Source organism: Nannospalax galili, unplaced genomic scaffold (assembly GCF_000622305.1).
Source record: "Nannospalax galili isolate Female #2095 unplaced genomic scaffold, S.galili_v1.0 scaffold1320, whole genome shotgun sequence".
Lineage (NCBI taxonomy): Eukaryota > Metazoa > Chordata > Mammalia > Rodentia > Spalacidae > Nannospalax > Nannospalax galili.
The window spans coordinates 19,356-45,221 of NW_008345697.1; the positions used below are offsets into that span (position 1 = coordinate 19,356).

Genomic DNA, 25,866 nt, shown 5'->3' on the forward strand with positions numbered 1-25,866 from the left:
TATATAAATTGAAAAGTGAGGCAACCATTGGTTGACTGAAAAATGCCCTTAAATCTATTAAATATGATGTAGAGCTGCTTCCACTCTTCAGGGACAGAGGAAGGGTAGCTTGTCCTTGTAACAGGAAGAGGGAATGCATAGAGCATCCTTCTTAAAGTAGACACAATGTTAGTCTGATCTAACACAACATCATGATACCCAGGGTTTCTAATACATATCAATTAATTTCTAGTATGTTTGGGAACATACTTAATAAAGAATGGGCCACTGAGAACCTTAGCGAGTACAGGTGTCTGTCACCAAGACTGACACTCTGAGTTCAATCCTCAGAACCCACACTGTGGAAGGAAAGAATTAATTCCCACAAGCTGTCCTCTGGCTTCTACATGAAAACTCCAGACATACACATACAGAGAGAGGATACTAAATTATATCGTAATTAAACCCGGAGATTTATAGTATGTTAAGTTCCATAGAGATGGGAACTACATTTGATTAACTGTGACAGTACACAGAATGCTATAGTCTCAGAATAAGTATTCTGTTAGCATTTGTGGAATGGATGAACAAGAAAGGCCGGAGAAAGCCACAAACCGATCTTCACTGCTCCTTCTGCCTTTGTGACTTCATTTTTAAATTTTCCTTTGAAAGAAGATGTGACATGCTGATACTTTCTGGAAAGAAGAAAAGAACATAATCAAGTCAGATTATCATTTTAAAGTACATAATAAGAGAATATTCTTCAGTAAGACTATATACTCCAGAGATACATAATTGTTAAGAAAGATTCATTGAGTAAATTACATCCAGCTGGTACATTAGCAGGCTTTATAACTAAGAAAAAAAATCACTTTCCTTTTAATGGCAGTTTCACTTTAACAAGGAAACGTCAGGAATGAGATGAAATATCTTCCCACACATATGTTCACTTACATGTATAAAATGGGAAAATTTTCTTTAAAAGGAAAAATAAAACTATGCAACTGTTCCATTGTCAAAGCTTCTTCTTAATATCCATAAGCCCTCTTACTCTGATCAGCACTGACACCGGGTAAACTGCTTCTCCTAGTCCCCAAACAATTATCACTAACTGAAATGCTTAGAAAAAAGTCATTTTAAATTACTAAAGGCCCATTTTCTGCTGTGTTGCTTAAGAAGCCCATTTTCAAGGTCCATTGTTTTACTGACAGCAAAGTTAGTCTAGAGCAATCACACAAAAGGAAAAATGAGTATGTGTTCACACCCATGAACCCAAGGCAAACAAGGGATAGGTAAGAAAAGCTCTGTGGAAGGTGGGCTACGTCCTTGAGCGTTGTTGGTTAGGAGGCCCCTGAGGTCCTCAAAACAACATGGCCAATTGCTCCTGCTCTCAGTTGTCCACCCGAGCAAGTTTTAAGTAAGTAATAGGTGAGACCCTATTGCTGAAGTTGCCACACGCTTTAGTCATAGGACATAGGAAAAGCAATCTGGATGTGGGCTGGGAGCCTCCTCCCTGCTGGCTATCCTTCAGAGTGCTGAAAGGTGATATGCAGGCTGCTGGGGAAGAATTGCCATCAACAGTCTACTCCTATGTGGATTCTTTGTGCAATGACAATGATCAGCCAGGCAAGATGAGCCCACTTGTGCTACAGTGTCAAATCTGTTATGGAAGTACCTAACTGCTCTCTGATTGGATTTGATGACTGCTCCACAGGAGGGAATTCACATCAGCTACCACAAAACTGGTCAACAGCTTGTGGCTGAAATCATAGGCTCTAATGGGGAAGCTGCTCCTATTTTGCTGAATAGACATGTTATACCTACCAAATTACCTTCTATGTAATAAATAATGTTACTGTCTGGTCTGATTAGAGAGGATTTTTTTCAGCAGTGGTCAGCAGTGACTGCAGAAGCACATAACTGGTCAAAGTACAAAAAATAAACAACCTTTTCATGCCTCACTATATAGAGGACATCTAGAACAACACCTCCAATACTCAGGGAATGGTAGAAGGCAGAAAGAATGGAGAAGAAATGAATGGGTGGGGTGGGCTGAGGGTGGGGGAGAACAGTGCAGAGTGCTGACTTGCAGTAAAATTCTTGAATTCAAAGCAGCTGTGATTATCTGCACAAGGTTGGATCCATCAACACCCTGTTATTAAAGGGTGATGGGATTCATGGGGCCTCATCTTTCTTTGAGGATTTAAACACCGATAACAACTAATAGAGGAGGGAGAGATATTTTCTTCAGTGGTGAGCCACTGAGAAAGGAGAACAGTCTTGTAAAAATCTCCCAACCATGTTCCTGTTAACAACCCTAATGAAATTCACTGGGTCAAAAACAAAACAACAACAACAAGGCATGAGAGTAGAATGAGGGGCTAATTGGGAAGGGGAAGGAGGATTAATAGGGGACAAGAGATGGTGACAAGGGTGAATATGATCAAATCATGTCATGTTCATGTGTGGGAATGCTACCAAGAAATATTATAACTGACACATGCTAATAAAAAGTTTAAAAAAGAAAAGCTCTCTGAATATGGTTAAAATTATACACATCTATTATAAAGGATGCTTGGGACCTGGCTATTAAATGGTGGCTTAAGCCAAGGCTGGAGAGATGGCTCAGGTGTTAAGAGCACAGGCTGCTCTTACAGAGGACCTGAATTCAATTCCTAGTACCCACATGGCAGCTAACAGCCATCCATAACTCAAATTCCAGGGGACTTGAGGCCTTCTTTTGACCTCTGTGGGCATTGCACAACACGGGTGCACTCACATATGTGCGGGCAATATACACATACACATAAAAATAGATAAAATATTCTTAAATTTTGACTTAAATCATCATGGAAAGAAACACTCTAGAATAATACTCAGCTTGAGAAAACCAAAGCTCTGCAGCCCTCATTTTTGTACTTTGGTCTCACACTCCTGTTGACTCAGAAGTATATCAATCTCTGACATCTTCAATGTTTAGAAAGACATGTAACAGCTAATTTTATGTCAACATGACTTAGGTATGGGACAGATTGCTAGTAAAAGACTATTTCTGAAGGTATAAAAATAATCCTATCTCTGTTTGAGCTGGTACATCCAACTCTTTTGCCCTAAAACATCAGAATTTTGGGTTCTGGGGCCTTTTAGCATACTATGATTTATATCTATAGCCTCCCCACACTTTCCCTGCCTAAGTTCTCAAGCCTTTTGGCCTCAGAATGAAATTCATATTATCTATCTGCCCCCTGGCTCTCAGGTCTTTGGAGTCAAGCTGAACTCTACGACTGCACTGCTGGGCCTCCAGCTTATACTCTGCAGATTGTGGGATGTCATAAATTCCATAACCGTGTGATGAACATCAAATTCCCATAACAAAGTCTCTGTCTGTTTTAGAGCTTCTGTTTCTCTGGAGAATCTTAACTAATAAAGATATCAGTGTTTCAGAAAAACATACATGAAGCGTATATGGATCATTTGTTGAAGCTCAAGCTGTTGTAAAATACATAAGAAGTGATGTCTAAATCCAAACTCAGGTCCTCTGGAAGACCAGTAAGTGTTCTTAACTCCTGAGCCATCTCTCCAGCCTATGCTCTGACTTCTAAGCAATGTAAGCAATAATGCAAATTCTTCACTGATTGCTGGTACAAACAGGTCATTTAAATGGTTCTTAGCTAAAGTCTGTTTAAAGTTCGTTTATTGATGATTCTCTCCTATTATCTTAACAGAAACAGTACAGATACACTGAAGACAGAACAGCTTCATGATTAAAAGGTGAACTAGACTGCCTAGAGTTTTTCTGTCTGGGTTCAGGCTGGGATGTAACCCTAATAGTATGTAAAGTTGAACCAATCACATCTCCAGCAATTCCATTTCCTCATCAGCAATTCCATCACCTCATCATTGGTGACAGCAGTGGTACCTACTCAGAGTTGTTATGGTAAGTGTGTCAACACAGCTAAGAAACTTAATGTTGGCTCACATTAAGTGCCAAAATGTGGTCTAATTCCACTAGTTTGTGTCTTAGAGAAGAAATGTGCTGCAGTGAGCACTGAAATGAGCAGTCAAATGAATTCTAAGAATATGAAGAACTTGTAGAACTTCTGAGTTATCAACATGAGAAAGCAAGTATTTAAAAAGTAACTAAATCCTGGGACTGGCTATATGGCTCAATGGCAAAATACTCAAAATATACAAGGGACTGGGATCTATAAAACTATAAAAACAAAGCAAACAAGACCAAAACCAAATGGCATCCTGTATGCATGTTGCTTAATGGTTTTGTGAACATTTACTATACAGGCTAACGTTCTACCTCTCATTGCTAACTTTGATTCAATATTCAGAGAAGAAAATATTGACTACAGAGTAGAAACACCTCCAGAGTTGAAGGTAAAGCGATTATCAGTCTGTTCCCTTAATTTTCTTTTACAAGGAACATCATTCGTTTAAATCATAATCTAGATGCAGTCCAAATTAGTCTCTATTACGCTCAGAGAACAGTGAAACCCAAGTTTTAAGGCATGCAATTATTGGTAACTATGTGCTGAAATTATCTTTTGCTTTTAAAAATCAGGTTCTAATCACCTACTTTATCTGGTTTGAATCATTCGTTTTAGGTCAAATCATATTTTAGAATTAAAATGAAATTAAAGAGATTGTTTAAACAATGAAGTAATTTTTCAAAGATAATGTGATTAAACTATTCAAGCATTTTTATAGAAACTAAAGGTGGCACAGGAGGTACCAACTCTGCATTAGTGCTTAATTTAAAATAACAGACCAAAAAATGAGTGAAATAAGCTTATCCCAGGCAATTTGCATACTGGTTTACAACTTAAATTTTACAATTGTTCATGACAAGTTAAACAAGGAATCTGCACACACTTCTAAATTTCTAATGGAGTGAATCTGTCTATTCTCATAAATAAGAGAATTAGAATTGCTATTCAAATCTCCATCCCAACCATGGGCGCCTCCACCAACCTGACACTTCCTTAAGTTTTTCTTTCTGGTGAACATGAAGACAAAGAGCTGTAATTCTACATCCAGAGGACGAGAGGGAAGGACTCCCTCCAGCTCTTAGTGTCTCCATCCCTGCAACCAACCGAGGGCAAGGGAAGTGTGTCCCTGAGACAAGCCTTCCTACCTCAGTGGCTAGAATTTTCTGGCTTCTACTTACCTCTGCCCACAGCCTAGGCTGTAGCCTCTGTTTTTCTAATTTCTGATGTCTCTCCTGACACATTTTAGTCTCTATCCTTTCACACATTTCACCTTCACCTTCCAGTTACTATTTTGCATTCAAATATTTTGGTTATGTGTGCTATCTATAAAATTGATGTATATTTTATCTCTAAAAGAACAGAAAATGTTAAGTCAATGAGAAGTATAGAAGGGAATGAAAATTAAAATGGTATGAGTATTTTGTTCCTTAAGCAAAAAAGGAAAAGAGGAAATACTGTTCAAATCAAGTATTGATTTAGAAAGAGGCAATATCCTGTTGGGTAAATTAACAGCAGCCATCAAAAATTAATGTATCTTCTGACAAAAATGCTTGCCTTATAATCCCTTCTACAGAGGTGACTGCATACACACATAAATAAACATTTAGATATGTCCCAGTACACTAATTTTAGCAACGTTTCAGGGATGTCCAAGATTTGCCATTGTGACATAATATTGTCATCTACGAAGCTCATGAAAAATAATGGGCCAATGGAATTACAAAAAAACAAAATCATGGGGCAGGAGTTAAGCACACTTGACTCAGCAATTAAATGCACTTGCTTCTCTTGCAGAAGACCTGAGCTAGATTCCCAGTGCCCTATTCAGGCAGCTCGCAACCACCTTGTAACTCCAATTCCAAGGGATCTGATGCCCTTTTCTGGCCTCCACAAGTAATCATACTCATGCACAAATACCTACCCCCACACAGACAACACATACATATACACAGAACTAAAAGGAAACAAATCTTAAAAAAAGAAAATCACACACACACAAATTCATAATGTTTTAAGTAAGTTTACAACTTTGTACTGGGCTTCAATCACAGCTATCCTCAGCCACATGGGTAAGTTACATGGGTCGAACCTTATAACAATGAAAACCATAAAGATTCTCAACATAGAGCAGGAAAAAAAAGTTAAATAAACCAAAGTGTTACATGATATATCTAAAAATTACAAAGTTCTACAAGTTATAACTGTAAGTGAAAAGGGTTAAGACATAAGTTCTATTTTAAATTTGTTCTCTGGGTGCTATCTTCATGTATGTGCCAATGTATATGTGCATGTGTAGATGTGCAGAAAACAATCTGGAAGTATGTTTAGTAAACTCCTAGCAGAGGCTCCCTTTTGAGGAGATAACAGATTATTAAAACAGTGAATGAATGACAAAAGCTAAAAATAATTTTTAGATATTTTAATTTTTGCCATGTCTAATTCCACATTATTTTAATCTTAATTAATTTTACTATTTTAAGAACCAAGTATAAACATATCCCTCAGGAGAAGGAAAAAACATAAAGAAACACTAAGTCAGTAAGTCTTTTATTGCTGAAGCAGAGCATGATACAACATTTTATTTAACTGATTCGATTAAAACAACTTGAATTATTTTGCATTTAATTCCCACACATATATTTGCCCAAAAAAGAGTTGGCAAATGTCAAATATAAAATTCAAACAAGCGGTGGCATGAGACCAGTGAGACTAGGCTCTGTCTGACAGGTTGCCCCTTCCACTTGGCTTTCTTCAATTGCTTGTTCTAGTAGAAGCTTGTCCCTATGCCATAAAAACATGCAGATATATGTGTGTAGTAACCCTTTGTCAGTAAACAGAAACTTACCAGCTCTGTGAACAGTCACCGTTGAAGTGGGTCTTTTAGCTCTAGTCACACATCACTAACTCCAGCCAAAGTCTCTGCATCATCATTAGAGACTCTAACACAAAAGTACTCCCAGCAAAGCCACTCTCAAATTACTGACCCACAGAAACTGAAATATAGTCAATGTTTAATTTTATTACTAGGCCACTCTGTTCTGGAGCGATGCATCATGCAGGAGTGGATAGCTGGGACATTTACTTTCTCCGTTTATGCATCTCTTCACACAAGTTAATTTCCTTTCTAACAGTACAATACAACTTGCCTGTAACTCCACTTCCTCCTCTTTGTTGTATTTCTTAGAATAATAATTTCTTTTCTTTTTAAAAAAGATTTCTTTGGGGGCTAGAGAGATGACTCAGCAGTTAAAAGCACTGGCTGTTCTTGCAGAGGACCTAGGTTCGATTCCCAGCACCCACATGGCAGCTAACAACGGTCCAGTTCCAGGGGAATCCATGTCTCCAACTTCCCAAGTGCTAGGATTACAAGCAAGTGTCATCATGCCTGGCTTTTTACTTGTTCTGGGCATCCAAGTCATATTCTCCCGCTTGGATAGCAAACACCAAGTTATCTCCCTGATCATAAAATCCCTAATATTTTGTTATTTATTTTATTTACTTATCTTTTTCCTCACTAGAATGTAAGTTCTATGAGGGCACTATGCATAGTTTGTAAAAGAGACAGTTTGCATTTTTTAATATAAATTATTAGTCTATCTAGATGAGTAGTATGTAAAGGTGTGGAGCACAGTCCTAAAAATAAAGATGTTCCCCAAAGCAGAGGTTTGCACAATATTCAGAAGCAGATCATAAAGTCAATGTCCCTAAAAAACTTGAAAAGAACTATGCTGCTCTGGAAAATCAGCCTGACTCCAATCCATCTCACTGGGCTTCTCTCCAAGTTGTGGGTTTTATATTAAGCAATGTTAATGAAGATCAGAGTTCTTGAAGCAGACATTTTGGCTCTGCCTCCCTTAAAGGACTTTCAAAGGTGACCATTTGTTCCTTTCTGTAGTCCTAATGTGCAGACATTTAATGCCTGTATAAATCTGACTATTATTTCTCCACTACAGCTAAAGAATTCAAAGCTGAGGAAATCAGTAATGTTTGTTGGCTGAGATCAAGTAAATGCAGTCATACATAAATCTACCTGAATTACAAGAGCAATGCTTAAGAACTCAAGAATTAGGGGCTTATAAAATCTAAGTTGAAGAAGACCTTAAAAGTCATCTATGTGAAATTCTTCCCCAAATAACGCACATAAAAAATGAACCTTCCTCTTGGATGGCCATGCCCTCTTTTTCTAAAGAGCACAAACCATCTCATTAATACATGCCATGCTGACAGTACTCTAGCTATAACTCATATATTTATCTAGAAACTCAATCTGTTGTCTGCACATGCTAGATTAAGTACTACAAATGCTTTATCTCTGAACTGGACCTGGGACAGGTTTTCAACCAACAGCAGTTATATGAACAACCAATCCCCTCAAGAGTTGTCCCAAACTTTATCTGGTAGGGGAGCTTAGAATTTCATCATGGAAAATTCATTTCAAATGCTAAATATATGCCGAAGACAGCTCAGTAGAGCCCAGGTGTGTTCTGAACAACTCCCAGCTGCATTTAAATACTTCAGAACACGCAGTCAAGGCAGCACCTAGTCAAAAATGAGAGAAAGGCAAGGCAGCTGTAATGGTTCCCCACTACTTGGTTCCTAAACAGCCTCATACAAAGCAGCGATGGAAAAAGCTCAGCTGTGTGTCCCTTCCTTGTAAAAAGAGCCTACCAGTGTCATGCTGAACTGCCTCTGTCTTCTCTTCAGTCATCCAAGTTCTGCCTTCCAGAATTCTATTATATTGCATGGCAGTATTTTGTGTTTTCATTCAGCTGAGTGCTCTCTCTCCCCCATGAATGGTATGATCCTCAGTTCTATCAAAGGTCCTTGTGCCAGATAGTTATTTTCTATGAGCTAGATACCTCATAGTAGCCTGTATCTATTGGAAAGGATTCAGATCTGGACTTCTAACAGATGTGGTTGCCTGGCTCTATGATTATCTTCTGCTCATAAGTTTCATAACCACATTTTAGTAGCCATGTTACATTATGAGCTTATACTAATCTTCTAGTCAATTAAAGCACTTATGTAGTTTTCAGTGTAAATCACTATCAGGTCCATGTTTAAGTAACAGAATTTTTAAATCTAAATGCTGATCTGTGCATTATTGTATCACATTTGTCTACCGGACTTCAACTCTTTCCCACCTTGTTTCTGTTATAATTTAAATATTTCTCCTAGGTCAGGGTCAATTATGAATTGAAGAAATATGAGTGTTTGCCTTTTTATCCAAGCTACTCATAAAAATAATGACCAGAGTATGAATAGGGAAATAAATCAATGACGTGGATACATACACACATATGTACATTATGCCTGCTTCCTGGTGATATATATATATATAGAGAGAGAGATAGATAGATAGATAGATAGATAGATAGATAGATAGATAGATAGATAGATAGATATATGACTATCACTATGAAAGACGAAGGAAAATACTCTAGTATGGAAAACATCAATCATTTGAAAAAAGTTCTTTAGGCAGGTGAAACTCAGTTCATTAAAATTTCCTCAGAAAGGGGCTGAAGAGATGGCTCAGCAGTTAAGAACACTGGATGCTCTTCCAGAGGACCTGGATTTGATTCCCAGCACCCACACGGCAGCTAATAGCCATCCGTAACTCCAGTTTCAGGGGATCCAGCAGGCATTGCACAACATGGGTGCACTTAGATATATGCAGGCAATACACTTATACACATGAAATAAAAATAATAAAATATTTTTTAAAGACTAGCTAATGCTTTTAACCACTGAACCATCTCTCCAGTCTCTCAGAAGATAAAGACAAATCTACATTTTCCAATGGTTTAAATCATTTCTTACCAAAACTCACTAGGAGAGAAGTAATTTGAAAAGACTAACTATACAAATTGATTTAGGTATGTCCCCATAAGAATGTTACTGATGTAAAGGAAACCTGTTAGTATTTACTAGGGAATGGATAGCCTGACATGGTCCCAGTCTATGTACAGTTTACTTTCTAAAGATGATCTTCATTCAGTGTAATCAGAAATCAAAAATAAAGTTTTTGAGAAATACACTGGTGTTTGGTGAGGGGACAGAATTAAAGACATCTATATTTTAATATCACAGTCTGTATGAGCGACTGTAAAGCCCTAGGATAGCAGATTATTCATGGCAACAAAAGGTTGGGGATTTGTTATCAAGAGTTGATGTGATTTAGGGGAAGGAACATCAGATTTGGAGTGATAAAGAATTAGAGCCAGAGATTTGAGTTTTTGTGAGGATCTCTCATATGGTGATGATTGAAACAAAACAAAACCTTACAAGATCACAGTAGAAATGAGGGGAAATAATGTGGGTTAAAAACTGTATAGACAGTGTGCAACCATTGCTTCTATCAGTAGATATTAAACCCCTTAACATGAGAAATAATCTTTCTTCTAGTATTTGTACTCATACAATCTTAGACTCACAGATTTTGCTAATATGTTGAGCAAATTAATGACTACCCAGAAATCACAGTTAAAAAATAAAAAAAGAAAACTGACCATTCTAACTGCATGAATACTTGGGCAAGACAGATTTTACACTATGTAAACATGAGCTTAAAATATTGCTAAAATAAATAAAATATAAATGAATCAGATATTTTAAGCATATATATGTACATCACGCATCAATATGTAGTGCACTTCATGATGGAGACACTGTACTATAGTCTGAGAACTGTCATTAGGCATGAAGTATACTTACAAATCTAAGACAGCTATGTAACCATTGAGTAAAATCATATAGGACCATTTTCATATAAGCAGCTCATCATGCCTAGAAGATAATTATGTATGACAAGACTTTGTAGCTTAATAGTTCAAATGTGTCCTGTGTCAACAGAAAATACAGCAAGCTGTGATCTTCATGGAGTCAATCACAGCTGAAGCACTACAGTGAGCAAGCAATCCCTACTCAGGGTGATAATCATACTTATCTGGAACATGTTAACTTTTCCCAAGCACAGTTTAAATTTTATTTACAATGTAAAAATCTTACTATCAAAGCCAGTTCCCTCATCTTGACAATTTGGGTGATTATATCAATTTTATAAATAAAAACTCCAAGAAGCCAATCAAAGGAAAGCAGGTTACCTGGGTTTGAAGAGGGAATAACATAGGTGCTTGGTTTTAACTCTTTTGGCTTGAATGAATATTCTCATCCGAGGGTCAAAATACAGAACAGCTGTGTAGGCTCTGAGTGACCATCTCTCTGGAAACCTGAAAGAGTAAATATCAAAGGCCACAGTGTAGAGGGTACAGCAATCTTTGAGAAGGAAAAAAAATCAAGCATGTTACTTCTAAGCTCTCAGAAACACTCTCCTAAAACCAATGGTGCCACAAACACCAGCAAAATATGGCAACATCCACTGCACTAAGCAGGCCTTTAAACACAAAGGCAAACATAAATAACCTGCACTTTGCTTAGAACTGAATTTGTGTTGACTACTAATCCATTCTAAAAAGACATGTCAGTGAAGAAAAAAATACTTTATGTTAAAGCAACTGACCCAGAAGGACAAAATCAAGTAAAAAAAAACAGTGTAATCTTCTTGTTCAAACCTAACTAAAAGATGGTAGGCTCACTAGAGCAAAAGGTATCTCTATTAGGTTGTTATGAACAGAGAGAGGCAATAAAAATGCCTCATTTGCTTTCAGAATTATGAACAGGACATATAAACCTTCACTTCCTAAGTACAAGTATTAAAATAAGTATTTATTGCTAGCTGAGGGGAGAACTCTAACATGTATGTGAAGGAGGAGAAGGAGAAATGGACAATAGGAAAGCAATAAAGCAGAAGCAGAAATAATGTAAACAGTCTGAGGAGAACTACCACAGAAACATGCTGCTGGAAGTCACTGGGACACTGTGTCCTGTGAGCGGATCTTAACTATTGCAGTCTATCTATAAGCAGGAACTCTTTTCCAGTTGGACAAAAAAATCAGAAAAACAAATTTGAGCCATACTTATGATGTGCTCTGTGTTTCCAGACCACAGGAAAGGCCACCAGGAAGGGCTTCAAGGTTAAGCAAGAGAGCAGGAAGCGGTTCTCTCTCAGTCCAGAGGGATACAGAGATGGGGCGAAGGTCTGAGGCCCATCTGAGGGGTCTGCTCAACAGTTACTCAGTAAGGAAGGGCAGAACATCAAGGAATTCTGAAAACTGAAGATGAAGCTCTAAGGAATCTAAAGATTTCCTGGTTAGGTATTTCTTTTGGACACTATCCGAAGCTCAACAAAAGGTTAAGGAATTTCTTTTAATTGTTCAAATTTCTTGACATAAGTTATATGAAAGTACCTACTCCATGGCTATCACTCCATAAATATTAATGCATTTTAAAATTTATTTTTAAGTTAGCACTCAGAGTAATGGGCTTCATTATTATAGCATCTTCATACTTATATGTCATTACTAATGAATTTTTAATGTAACAAAAGAACTGTCTGCATTAGAGTGTTACACTATGATAATACAGTTTCATTTAGTGCCCAAGAGGCTGCACAATTGTCTTTAGAGAGTCTGAAAATTTGAGAAGTTTGATGAGAGCTCAGACTGGCTGTGGTGGTTTGAATAGAGAATGTCCCCCATCGGCTTCAAGAATTTGGACATTTTGTCCCCAGTTGGTGACACTGTTTGGGAAGGTTTTAGGAGGTGCAACCTTGTTGGAGGAAGCATGTTACTCGGGTAAGCTTTGAGAGCTCTTTTTTTTCTTCAGGGGAGGAAGGGGTTTATTCCACAGTCAGGAGCAGAGAGAAGCAAATGCATCCATGCTGCCTGTTTGCTTGTTTGTTCAGCTAGCTCCCTCTCTACTCTCATACAGTTCAGGGCCCAGCCCATGAAAAGGCTTCAGGGTAGATCTTTACATCTCATTAGTAATGAAGATAATACCCTGATGATAGTCAACCTGAGTTCTTAAACCTTGCTGGATTTCCAGTCTTTCCTTGCTTCCTGTGCCTGCTTGAAGTTGTGATAGCTCTGCTTTCTGCTCTGGCCACCTCCTTTGCAGTCATGCTTTTCCCACCTTTATGGACTCTAACCCTCTGGAACCTAAGTTCAAATAAATTTTTCCTTCTTTAAGTTACAGTATTTTTTCACAGCAACAGAAAAGTAACTAATACACTGGCTAAATAAGTTCTGGTATCCGTTTATATTTTTTACATTGTGTACATGTACATGTATATATACACACATATGCACATATATATACATGCGTATGTATATCTACAAACAATAATATATGAATAGTAATGCTTCTATCTTCATTTTAAGGCCTAGGATGACTTTGAACCTGCAATTCTTCTGACTGAGCCTCCCTAGTACAAGGATTACAGATGTGTCAACATGCACAGATAATACCTCAACCTATTGGCACTGCATTTGTTCATTCCATAAATAGTAATAGGTAAATGTTCACAGCATGCATGTCAAGGGTCTACAGGATTTCTCTGATGTAAAAAGACAGAATAGGGAGAGGGCCTGTTCCGACCTGCATCATAGGGGCTGAGATCTCAGACAGCCTAAGAGTGCCTGTTTGACCTTCATCTTAGGGACTGAGATCTCAGAAGACAGCCAGAGAGTGCCTGTTCTGGCTCCCTCTGGGATAGGGGCTCAGAACACAGCAGACTGACTGAGAGTCCCAAAATTGCCCCCTGCCCCTTAGAGAACTTCACAAATTTTCTCTGAGTTCCTGCTAATAGGGGTCCAAACCTCAGAAGGAAGCCTGAGTATACCTGACTGGAACCTGACTTGAGCTTCTGTAGAAGCTGCTAAGTAGCTGATCTGAAGCCATCAGTTCCTCCAAAATAAAACCTGAGAGAACCTGAAACCTGGACCAACCAGCTTTACATAACCAATAAGAAAACGACCAAGGCACACCAATAATACAAACAGAAGCAAACTTCAACTTAATTTTCATACCAGAATCACAAACAACAAAAGAAATTCACTGCCAAAATCACAATGAAAGAATAATAAAATGGAAAGCCAAAACACCATGGCCCCACCAAATTCCACCAATCCTGTAGAAGAGTTCTATAAGGAGAAACCCCTAGAGATAATACAGGACACTGAATTTAAAGGAACAATCATAAACATGATCAAAGAATTCAACGAATTTAAAGAACACACAAATAAATCAAACAACTAAAAGAAGATAGGGATAAACTTCTGAATGAATTCACAAAAGAGAAAAAAACACTGAAGAAAACTGAGGCAGAAATGAAGGAGGAAGTGAAAAACTGAATAAGCCAACTTGAAACAACAGGGAAAGCCTCATCTCTAGAACGAATGAAATGGAAAACAGAATATCATCGCTGGAGGATAAAGTTGAAGAATTGGATCACTCAAGCAAAAATTATGGAAAATTACAAAAAAAAACAGGAATGGAAATGCAAGAGATGTTGGACACCATGAAAAGAGGAAATCTATGGATCATAGAAACAGAAGAAGGAGAAGAATTTCAGGTTAATGGTATTGACCACATCTTAAACAGGACTGTAGAAGAGAATTTCCCAAAATTAAGGAAAGACATCCCCATACAAATACAGGAAGCACATAGAACACCAAATACACAGGATCAGAAAAGAAACTCCCTACAACATATCATAATGAAAACACTAAATGTACAGAACAAAGAGAGAATACTGAAAGCAGAAAAAAAAAACAAAAAAAAACCAAGTCACATACAAAGGAAATCCCATCAGGATTACAGCTGACTTATCAATGCAAACTATGAAAGCCAGAAGAGTCTGGACCAAGTTATTTCCAGGTCTACATGACAAGAGATGCCAGCCCAGTACTTTACTAGCAGAAATGTCTGTTATAGTAGAGGCGGAAAGAAAAGCCTTTCATAAGAAGCCAGAGTACTCTGCGTCCCAATTCCCTATTGGCAATTTGGGTAACTTTGTCAGAGGATGGTGTGATAAAAATAGGAGGTAGGAATTGGCTAGGCAGTTAGGGAAAAAAGACCCCAAAGAAAAGTAGCCAGTTTCTTGGCTAAAACTCACAATGTCCTTGGGCATCTTAGCAACATACTCTATTTCAAGGCCAAAAATGTCTAAAATATTTGGGAGCTTTTATCTAATCCTTAAAAGATTTTAGGGGTACTTCTTCAGAGGGGGGAATGTTAGAGAAGCCAAAAGCCTCATTTAAAAAAATAAATCAAAGAAGGAAGAGTACATGAAGTTATCAGAAAAAAGTGATGGGGAGATATGGGAAGAGTTGGAGGGGAGGGAGTGGGCATGGATTTGATCAAAACACCTTATATGCATGTATGAAATTCTCAATAAATTACTTCTTTAAAAAAAACTTTTAAGTGAGAGGGAAAGATAAAGACATTTTTAGGAATGAAACAGTTTTCAGTGTTTACTTTCAACAAAGTGAAATAATCATTTGATGATGTAACTCAGGAAATGAACTGATAAATTCAAGAAGGAAGAGAATGAGATGGAAGATATGGTAGAATGCAAGGAAAACAACAGATCATATAATTAAGGGTGAATAATTATGCCCAATTTGATAACTATTGTAAAAATGTACAACTAAAATCCTAGATAAAATAATTGAAAAAACTGAGAAGTAAGGTGTAGCCACTATGGAAATCAGTGTGGAGACCTGTCAAAAAATTAGACACAGATCTACCATATGATCCAGCAATCCTACTCCTGGGAATAGCCCCAAAGGACTCTATATCCTTCTACAGAGATACTTATTCATCCATGTTTATTGTCACTATAGTCACAATAGCCAGGAACTGGAAACAACCCAGTTGTCCACCAATGGATGAACGGATAATGAAAACATAGTTTATATATGCAACAGAATATTACTCAGTTGTAAAGAAAGATTAAATCTTGAAACTCCCATGAAAATGGATGGAGTTAAAAATAATCATTCTGAGTGAGGTAACCTAGATTCAGAAAGACTAATGCTGTGTGTCCTCTCTCACATGTGTATGCTAACTTTGAATCTTTATATACATTTGTTTAAATTGGAGTACCCATAGAGGTCAGAAAAATACTAAGGGGCCACAGCATGGAGGGCTTTCAAGGAAAGGGGGATAAAACACAGGTGGTATGAAGAGGGAAAGGGAAATAATGGAACAGGGAGTGATAAATGGGATGGGGGACAGGAGAGTGGGGAAAGTATAAGGAGGGATAACACACTAAAGACCTTTGAAAATGCCATACGGAGCTACTGTAGAAGCTACCTAAAATATATATATTTATATTTTAGTTTGTCTTCTGTTGTTGTGATTAACACAACAACCAAAAGCAACTCGGGAGGAAAAGAGTTTATTTCAGCTTACAACTCCCTGATCATAATCCACCACAGAGAGAAGTCAGGGCAGGAACTTAAGGCAGAAGCCTGGAGGCAAGAGCTGAAACACAGGCCATGGAGGAACGCTGCTTACTACCTTGCTTCCTTTAGCTTGCACAGTTACTTTTCTTATATAGTCCAGGGGTGGTACTTCCCACAGTGGGCTGGGCCCTCCTCTGTCAATTAGCAATCAAGAAAATGTGCCAACAGACTACTACAATAGAGAAAATACCTCAATTGAGATTCCTGCTTCCTAGATCACTTTAATTTGTGTCAAATTGAAAAAAACACTAACCAGTACTATACATACACACACACACACACACACACACACACATATATATATATATATAAAAGGGTTTAAACTCCATAGTGGGGCTTTATGGCTAGCTTTCGAAGTGCTGGAAGGTTCTATGCATGCCACTGGGGGAGAAAAGCCATAAAATGTCTTACCCAGCTGTGAACCCTGTGAGGTGCACGAATGTTATGGGAGTAACCAATAACTTTTGGATTGGATTTAAAGCACACTCTACAAGATGGAACCCATGCCTGATACTGTTAATTGGGCCAAATATCCACGACTGGCTAGGTCACAGGCCCTAGAAGTTATTATTATGCTAAATGGACATAGTAGTAAAGTGCCCCCTATGTTCTTATCTTTATACCCATAGATCAGTGCCTCTCTCAATCCTCATCAAAGAAGCTTCTTTTTGCAGTAGATGGTAATTAATACAGATGGCCATGGTGCAAGGAATGAGACTGTGGTGTGCTCAACTCTAAATGGAACAGTTAAAGAATTCACACACAGTCCCTAGGCTCAGGGATCATCCTAGAAGTGGGTAGTAGAAAGATTGCAAGAGCCAGAAAGAGTGGATAAATATAGCAAAACATTATTTTCTAGACATGATAGAACTGTTGAACATGAACTCACATGGGCTGAGACTGAATGCACAAGACTCGCACAAGATCAGTCCAGCCAAAATCCCACCATGGATGACAGGAGCTGATGAAGTTCCATCCTCAGCTGAGGAGCTATTGGCAATTGGTGACTGCTGGGAGAGGAAGGTTCACTTTTTTTCAAAGATGGGGAGCCCTGAGAGGCAACACATGCTTCAATAGATGGTCCCACACCCATGTATACAGGCAGTACTAAGTGAACTCAGAATGTATTAAATTTTTAAAAAGGAAAGTAAGACCACATGAAATTGAGAGGGAAAAGGGGACAGAGACTGAGGGAGGAAGTGGAGGGGAGGGAATATGAGGTAGATTGGATCCAAGCACATTATATGTATGTATGAATGCTAATTAAAATATTTAATAAACAACTGGGAAGAGAAATGATAGCATGCTAAGGCGTTGCTTCATTTTTGAGATGATGTAGATAAAAAATGAAATCTACAGTTAGATAATAAAATTTCAAGTTTAGACATGTTCATTACAAATGCAAAAGTAAACCACTAAAATAATACAATAGAATAATCTACAAACTGTTGGAATGGGAAAAAAGAGTATTCTCCCTGGGGTGGTGGGGGTGGGGATCACAACTCTATTTTCCTAAGAGAAAATGGGGGGCAGGGGAATATCACAAATCTGTTTTCCTAAGGTGAAGATAGGAAAATAAAGCATAACAAAAATAGTAAACAAATTTTAAAAACTAAGAAAGCACAATGACAAAAGCAGCAAGGTAAATGTGGAAAATGAGAGAACAAGCCCAACCATGGGAGGCACAGGAAACATGAATTAGATAAATGTTGGAACAATCAGAGTAAGTGAAAAAAATCCAGTTACACACGGTTTCTAAGATGCAAACCAAAGCCAAAAAAACACTGTTGCAAAAAAAAAAAAAAAAAAAAAAATATGGTAGAACAGATAGTAATTAAGGTTAGTCACAGGAAAGCATACATGGAAATGGAGAGGCTGATGTTTTAAAAAATTGAAACAAAGACTTCTGTTGGTAGCAGCGATTTGTGATTTTACACATTCATAAAGAGTTCACTTATAGCAAAAACTAGACATACATGAAACATGGATGTAGCCATAAATATCATCAAGATTCTAATATGCTGTTCTTGGAAACTGTGCTACCATGAACAAGAAAGGACAGATTTGCATAAGCAAAAGTTATCTCAAGATGAAAAACTAAGAAGAAAAAAATGATAAATCTAACTTAAACTGATAGATACTGAAAAATAGATGATATATTTCAAGATTCAAGTTGCAAAGCTGGGCAGGGTGCCATATGCTTATAATCCTAGCACTGGAGAGGTTGAGGTTGGAAGATCTTGAGATCAAAGCCAACATAGGCTACAGAGTGAGATCTTGTCTCAAAAGAAAAAAAGAGAAATAAATAAAGTTTTAGAATAAATTCCACACTAGAAGCAAGGAGCCTGGGGGGAGGGGGAACGGAGCTGACTAGGAAGGAAGAACACTTTCATGTCAAGCTCTAATTTTCTTTCTGTTGCTATGATGAAACACACGGGCACAAAGCAACTTGGGGAGTAGAGGGTTTAACTGGTGTGTGTGTACTTCCAGATCACAATCCATCTCTGAGGGAAGTCAGCACAGGAGTTCAAAGCAGGAACCTGAAAAAGAAACTTTGGAGGAACACTCTGGCTAGCTCATAGGCTCATGCTTATCTGGTTTTTATACATAGCCCAGGACCACCTGCCTAGGAATGATGCCACCCACAGTGGGCTGGGTCTTCCTGCATCAATTAATGATCAAGGCAGTCCACCACAGACATGCCCAAAGGCCAATCTGATCTAGCGAGTTCCTCTTAGATGACTCTAGACTGGTCAAATAGACAGGTACTTTAAATAATAAAAATAAATAAATATGTGCCTCTTGACTGGGGGGCGGGGGCAGGAGTCTACAAAGGTGGTTTGAGATGCGGAACTTGATTCAGAGTTTTAAAATTGCCCCAGTATAAATTAATGAACATAGCCCAGCCTGGAGAAATAACTTATTTACCATTCTTTAATAGTCTCAGTACATACATCCCCCCAGCTTCTGTCAAACTCTTGATTTTTTTTCATTTTTTAATTTATTTTTATAGCATGCATATGTATAGTGTATGTCTGTGTTTGTATTTGTGTGTGTGCATGTGTATGAGTGGGTGTGTGTAGAAGCTAAAGATTGCTATCAGGTGCCCTCCTCTATTGCTCTCCACCTTATTTTTTCAGACAGGCCCTCTTACTGAACCCACTGCTCTACAATTGTCTAGACAAGCTGAGCAGTGAGCTCTAGGGATCTACCTGTCCCCTCCCCTCATCCACCAGCACTAGGATTTATAGACATGCGCTGCCACGCCTGGCTTTTTTACATGGGTGTTGTGGATCCAAACTCAGTCTTCATGTTTGTGTGGTGGCATTTAGCTGACTGAGCCATTTCCCCAGTTCCTAAACGTTCTTTTTCATGCCTTCCTCCTTCAGGGAATATCGCCTAAGTTTAACACAACATGTAATCCAAAACTATCTTACCTGCAAATACAGTCCATTTTCTGCATATCACCTGGAACTTAGGCCTGATTCCTTGACTCTCTCAATATCCTGTTTACAGTTATAAAATCTAATTTAACATATAATACATAAAGCATAAACTTCTGCATCACCTATATTCTGAAATTCTGGTGAGTATTACATATCTACAAAGTTTGAAAACAGATCACCAGACTGATATTGCCAGCACCACTGATGACACTTGAACCTCACTGCTAATGAAATCTTATGAGGTTACTGTCATCATGAAATGAGGCCCTGCTGCTGCCTGACTGCCACTGTTAGAGACTCATCCCAAAGCAGAATGGTAGAGGTGTATGACTCCTATACTCCAAATCAATGTGAAATAGTCACAAGAACTGTTCTGAGTCCAAAATAACTTAAAGTGCTTGAATTTCAATTGAATTTTCACAATTCTACATAGAAAATTAAATTAATTTCAGAAAGAGCCAGATTACCAAAACTGAAAGTTACACAGTTCCAAGATTTGAAACCTGCTTTGGACAGATGTATAATCCTCCCCTGCAGCTATAATGGGATAGTCATAACCACAAGAAAAAGAAATGGTAAAAAGCCAGTTATATTACAGACCATTACAAGAAGATGTAAACAACACTTCGCAAGAAGCTTAGCTATCAGAAGCCATAAATGACAGCTCATAAAAAGTCTTTAAGGACAAGAACTAACTACTTCCATCCCTATTAGTTGCTTCCTAGTAGTGAGCATTTACTATTATTATCAGAGCTCACTGGACACCCCACTCTCTTTAAAGCTTTGTGACAAAATTCATAACATTTTTTAACAAATTAAAAATAGATATTCTCTAATTTGAAGGTACTCTGAAAGTGCTGAAGAGACAGTAGACCAAAGGCAACATGAAGCCCAACTGTGGGTAATGGCTACTTATAGGAGAAAACAGCCCATTGTTATACCCCAAGAGCTGGGTCGCTGTCTCTTCTTAGTGCCGTTAAGGTTCACATGCCAAGGTCGTGAAGTACTGCATCCTAGGTAGCAAAGTCAGGTCTCCTATTTACAAGGATCCTCCCTCATGAAATTCTATCTCTATATTTAAAAGATATTTTTGTGACTAACCTTTGAAAAATTTTACTCAAAAAACAAATTTAAAAATTCTAACTCTGTCACTGTCAGTTTTCCTAAGTGAAACTGTATGTGTCCTGGGTCTAGTTCATTTTCTTTATTTTGTAATTAACTGCCTAAATGCTTTGAGAAGCTTCTGGCATCATTAAACAATCTGGAAACAGCAAGAATTTTCTCACTAAACTTAGTTGACAAATTATTCCTGTAATAATGTATTGTTTTCTGACACTAATGTTGAAATACCAAGGCATTCTGACAGATAATTATTTGAAAATTTGTATTCAAAGCTTTCAAATAGCATGAAATATCAATTTTGGAACCAACTGTTAAACAGAAGGGCAGGGACAACATGAAAGCAAGGAGAGAGTAATGGAGGTGCCAGTGAGAGCTCTGGCTGCCTTCCTCGTGAGCGTGTTCATGCTGGTGAAGGGTACCCAGAACTGCACGATAGCAATAATGCCAGATACATTTTTTCTAAAAGAACAGGAAACTCCCTATTTATGTGTATTCATGATTCCCCATGTTGGAATCTCAGGGAAAAATAGGCAACAGAAAAATTTTAGAAAGACAGTCCAAGACTGTATTATCAAACATTAAATTGTAAACTACGAAAGAAATTTTCTAAATTTCACCAGAAAGGCAAGAGAAAAGACATTTTTTGGTACACTGGGGTGTCTACATAGGTCTCAACACCTTAATCTAAAACCTCTCTGTTGAATATGGTAGCTACTGGCAATTAGTGATACAAGCCACTACTGTGAATTCCTGGGTGCTGTATATATTTGCATGTAAAACACAGTCTGGATTCAAAGAGTTGGTATGGAAAAACAGAAAGGAAAGTATCTCACTGATATTTTTTATACTGAATCTGAAGTTATATTACTTTGAAGACATTGGATTAAATAAAAACAATATTAAAAGTATTTTCATATGTTTCTTCTTACTTAACATGGCTAATAAGAAATTTAAGATTAAATATATCAATCTTATTTGTAAATCTCATTATTTCTATTAAACAATAACAGTGTATAAAATGAATTAGAATGTATTAAATTACTTTCAAGCTTAAAAACATTTATTTTTATTTATGTGCATGTGTGCATCTGGGGGAGTATGCCACATGTGTGTGGGGGCTGCAGAGGCCAGAACAGGGCAGTAAATCACCGAGAGTTACAGGCAGTTGTGAGCTGCCTGTTCTTAACTACTGAGTCATCTCTACAGCCAGCTTAAATTGCTTCAAGATTCTTTCTAGATCTAGATCTAGAATCTGGCACTAAGAAACTGGACATCTCAGTTAGCAAATCTTTACTGAGCATCATTAGAGAAGCCTAACTCTCTTCACTGTTCTTTCTTATCCCCATTTTTAATAAGGCCTTTCATTACCTTCTCATTCTATTTCCCTGGGGACCACAATAGTCAAGAATGATTAAGCTGACTTCCCTCTGCTTCCCTGGGCCTGCACAACCCACCAGCCATTCCCCTGGTAAGTCCATCTCGCCCTCTGCGCTTTGACTTCCCAAACCTCATTCAACCTCCCAGCTCCCCTGCCCTTCTATCCTCCAAGACTGGGTCCTGTCCCATTCCTTGTCTTGGTGCCTGAGACAGCAGGGGAACCACCACTGCTTTCTTTTCCTTTGCAAACAGACCAACCCAATTCCCTCTCGATCCCCAGGAGCCCTTTGGGCCTGGTCCCAGCCTCACATTCTTCTGCTTCCCAGAGCTGCACAACCCACCAGCCTCTTTCCTGGATTTGGGCCTGACCTTTTGGCTTCCTGATCCTTTGCATCCAGACCAACCCAGTTCCTCAATGCAGTCCTCAGGAACCCTTGGGGTCTCTTCCTGCCCACATCTCCCTTTGCATCTCTGAGTGTCACGGCCACCAGCTGCCCAAGACCAACATCTTTCCTGGGCCCTGCTCCCAGACCAGTCCAACACCCAAATTCCTGAGGCCAAAATTTTTCCTGGAGGGATCCAGACCTTAGGAGAAAGGCTGAGAGCAACTAATCCTTCTCTGACTTGGGCCTCTATGGGAACTCCTGAACTCAAAAGCAATCTGGCCACTCCAGTATAAAATCAAAACAGACAACCGGAAGCTTAGACAAACCAGCTTTTCATGCCCCAAAAGTAAACCATAAAGGCACATAAAGTTTACAAAAAGAAGCAGACTTAAACTTGAAGACTTGAATCTCACACAAGAATCAGAAACTACAAAAGGTATTCACATGTCAAAATCACAGAGAAAAAAATAATAACATGAAAAACCAAGTAAACATATCCCCACCAAATACCAATAGTCCTTTAGAGGAGTATAAAAACTACAAATGATATTCATATGTCAAAATCACAGAGAAAAAAATAATAACATGAAAAACCAAGTAAACATATCCCCACCAAATACCAATAGTCCTTTAGAGGAGTATAAAAACTACAAATGATATTCATATGTCAAAATCACACTGTGCTCCAGGTTCCTGCCCTGAGTTCCGGCCTTGGCTTCCCTTGATGATGGACTGTGCTGAAAGCCAAACAAAGCCTTTCCTCTCCAAGTTGCTATTTGTCAGTATTTTTATTATAGCAATTGAAAGCGAACTAGAAACCCATACACACATGTATGTATGTACTTATGTTTTTTAGATTGTTTACATGATACCGAACTGGCTTAAGATAAAATTGATGAATTAGACTGCTTAAGCAAAGATTATGAAAATTTTAAGAAAACACAAGAAGGGAATATGCAGGAATTGTGTGACACCATAAAAAGACCAAACTTATGAATTATAGGCATACAGGAAGGAGAAGAATCCTAAGATAATGGTATGGACCAGATCTTCAACAGAATCGTAGAAGAAAATATCCCAAAATTAAAGAAAGACATGTCCATACAAATACAAGAAACATATAGAACACCAAACAGAAAGGACCAAAAAAGAAACTCTCCATGGCACATCATAGTAAAAATACTAAGCATACAAAGAGACAATAATGAAAGCTATAAAAGATAAACAACAAGTCACATATAAAGGAAAACCCATTAGAATTACAACTGACTTTTCAGTGCAAACTGTGAAAGCTAGAAGAGCCTGGACCAAAGTATTCCCAGTGTTAAATGACCACAGATGCCTATACCCAGCCAAATTGTCTATTATAGTTGAAGAGGAAAGAAAAACCTTCCATAACATAAATAGGCTGAAGGAATTCATGTCCACAAAACCAGCCCTTCAGAGAGTGCTGGAAGCAATACAAACAGCTGAAGAAAGGAATGACTATACCCAAGGGGTTGTAGAAAGAAATTCAATGAAGGTATAACTGTGGAAAAGTACAGCCATATCAAGAATGTAAACAGAAATAAAAAAGACAGGATTCAATACACATCTTTCATTAATAACTTTAAATACTAATGGCCTGAACTCCCCACACAAAAGACACAGACTAAGTGAATAGATTAAGAAACAGAACCCTTTTTTTGTTGTGTGCAAGAAACTCATCTCACTTTCAAAGACAGGCACTATCTTAAGGTGAAAGGATGGAAAAAATATATACCAAGCAATGGTACTAAGGAAAAAGTGGGCGTTGCAATTCTAATATCTAACAAAATAGACTTTAAACTAAAACTAATCAGAAGAGATAAAGAGGGCCACTTCATTCTGATGAAAGGAACAATAAACCAAGATGATACTACAATCATGAGCATATACTCACCAAACTCTGTTGCACCAAACTTCATAAAAACAATACTACAGGACTTCAAGACCCAGATTAATCCCAACTCAGTAATAGTAGGGGACTTCAAAACTCCACTGTCTCCATTAGATAGTTCATAAGGGCAGAGAGTTAACAGAGAGACATCTGAATTAAACAATACCATATATCAAATGGACCTAATAGATATCTACCGAGTATTCCACCCAAGCACTGAAGGAAATACTTTCTACTCAGCATTCCATGGAACCCTCTCCAAAATCGACCATATACTGGGGCACAAAACACACCTCAACAAATACAAAACGACTGAAATAAATCCATGCATTCCATCAGACCACAATGCTCTAAAGCTTACAATCAACACCAGAAGAAGCCCTAGTCACCACACGAACACATGGAGATTAAATGACCACACACTTGAATGATGAATGGGTCAAAAGAGAAAGTAAGAAAGAAAAGTATTCCTGGAACTAAATGAAAAGGACAATACAACACAACAAAACCTCTGGGACAAACTGAAAGCTGTCCTTAGAGGGAAGTTTATAGCTCTAAGTGCCTACATCAAAAAATAGGAAGGAACATAAATAAATGACTGAACATTGCAACTCAAGACACTTGAAAAGCAACAACAAACGAAACCCAAGCCCAGTAGACAAGAAGAAATAACAAAAATCAGGGCGGAAATTAATGAAATCGAAACAAAGAAAATAATACAAAGAATCAACGAATCCAAAAGCTGGTTCTTTGAAATGATAAACAAGATTGAAAGACTGTTAGCCCAGTTAACCAAAAGAAAGAAAGAGCACCTCCAAATCAACAAAATCACAGATGAAAGGGGAACCATCAAAACAGAGACATAAAGATACAGAACATTATAAGGGAATACTTTAAAAACCTATATGCTACTAAATTTGAAAACCTAAAAGAAATGGATGGATATCTAAAGGCATGGGAACTACCAAAACTAAACCAAGAAGAGATTAACAGCTTAAACAGACCCATAACACAAAAAGAAATTGAAACAGTAATCAAAAATCTCCCAACTAAAAAAAGTCCAGGACCAGATGGATTTACTACAGAATTCTATCAGACATTTAAAAAAGATCTATATCCAATAATACTTAATTTATTCAAAAAGGTAGAAATGGAGGAAGAACTTCCAAATTCCTTCTATGAAGCCAGCGTCACTCTAATACCAAAGCCAGGTAAAGATACAACCAAAAAAGAAAACTATAGACCCATATCCTTAATGAACATATA

At 37.8% G+C, this 25,866-nt stretch overlaps 1 protein-coding gene across 1 annotated transcript in view; it reads right to left on the reverse strand.

Moving 5' to 3' along the window:
- LOC103741091 (MORC family CW-type zinc finger protein 1-like) overlaps positions 1–25,866 on the reverse strand; it is a 77,645-nt gene that overhangs the window by 12,944 nt on the left and 38,835 nt on the right. Inside the window, exons 9-10 of the mRNA XM_008841774.2 lie at positions 11,087–11,212; positions 595–674 (exon numbers count right to left, since the gene is read on the reverse strand). Of these exons, the coding sequence (XP_008839996.2) occupies positions 595–674; positions 11,087–11,212 (206 nt within the window). The remainder of the gene's footprint in view (positions 1–594; positions 675–11,086; positions 11,213–25,866) is intronic.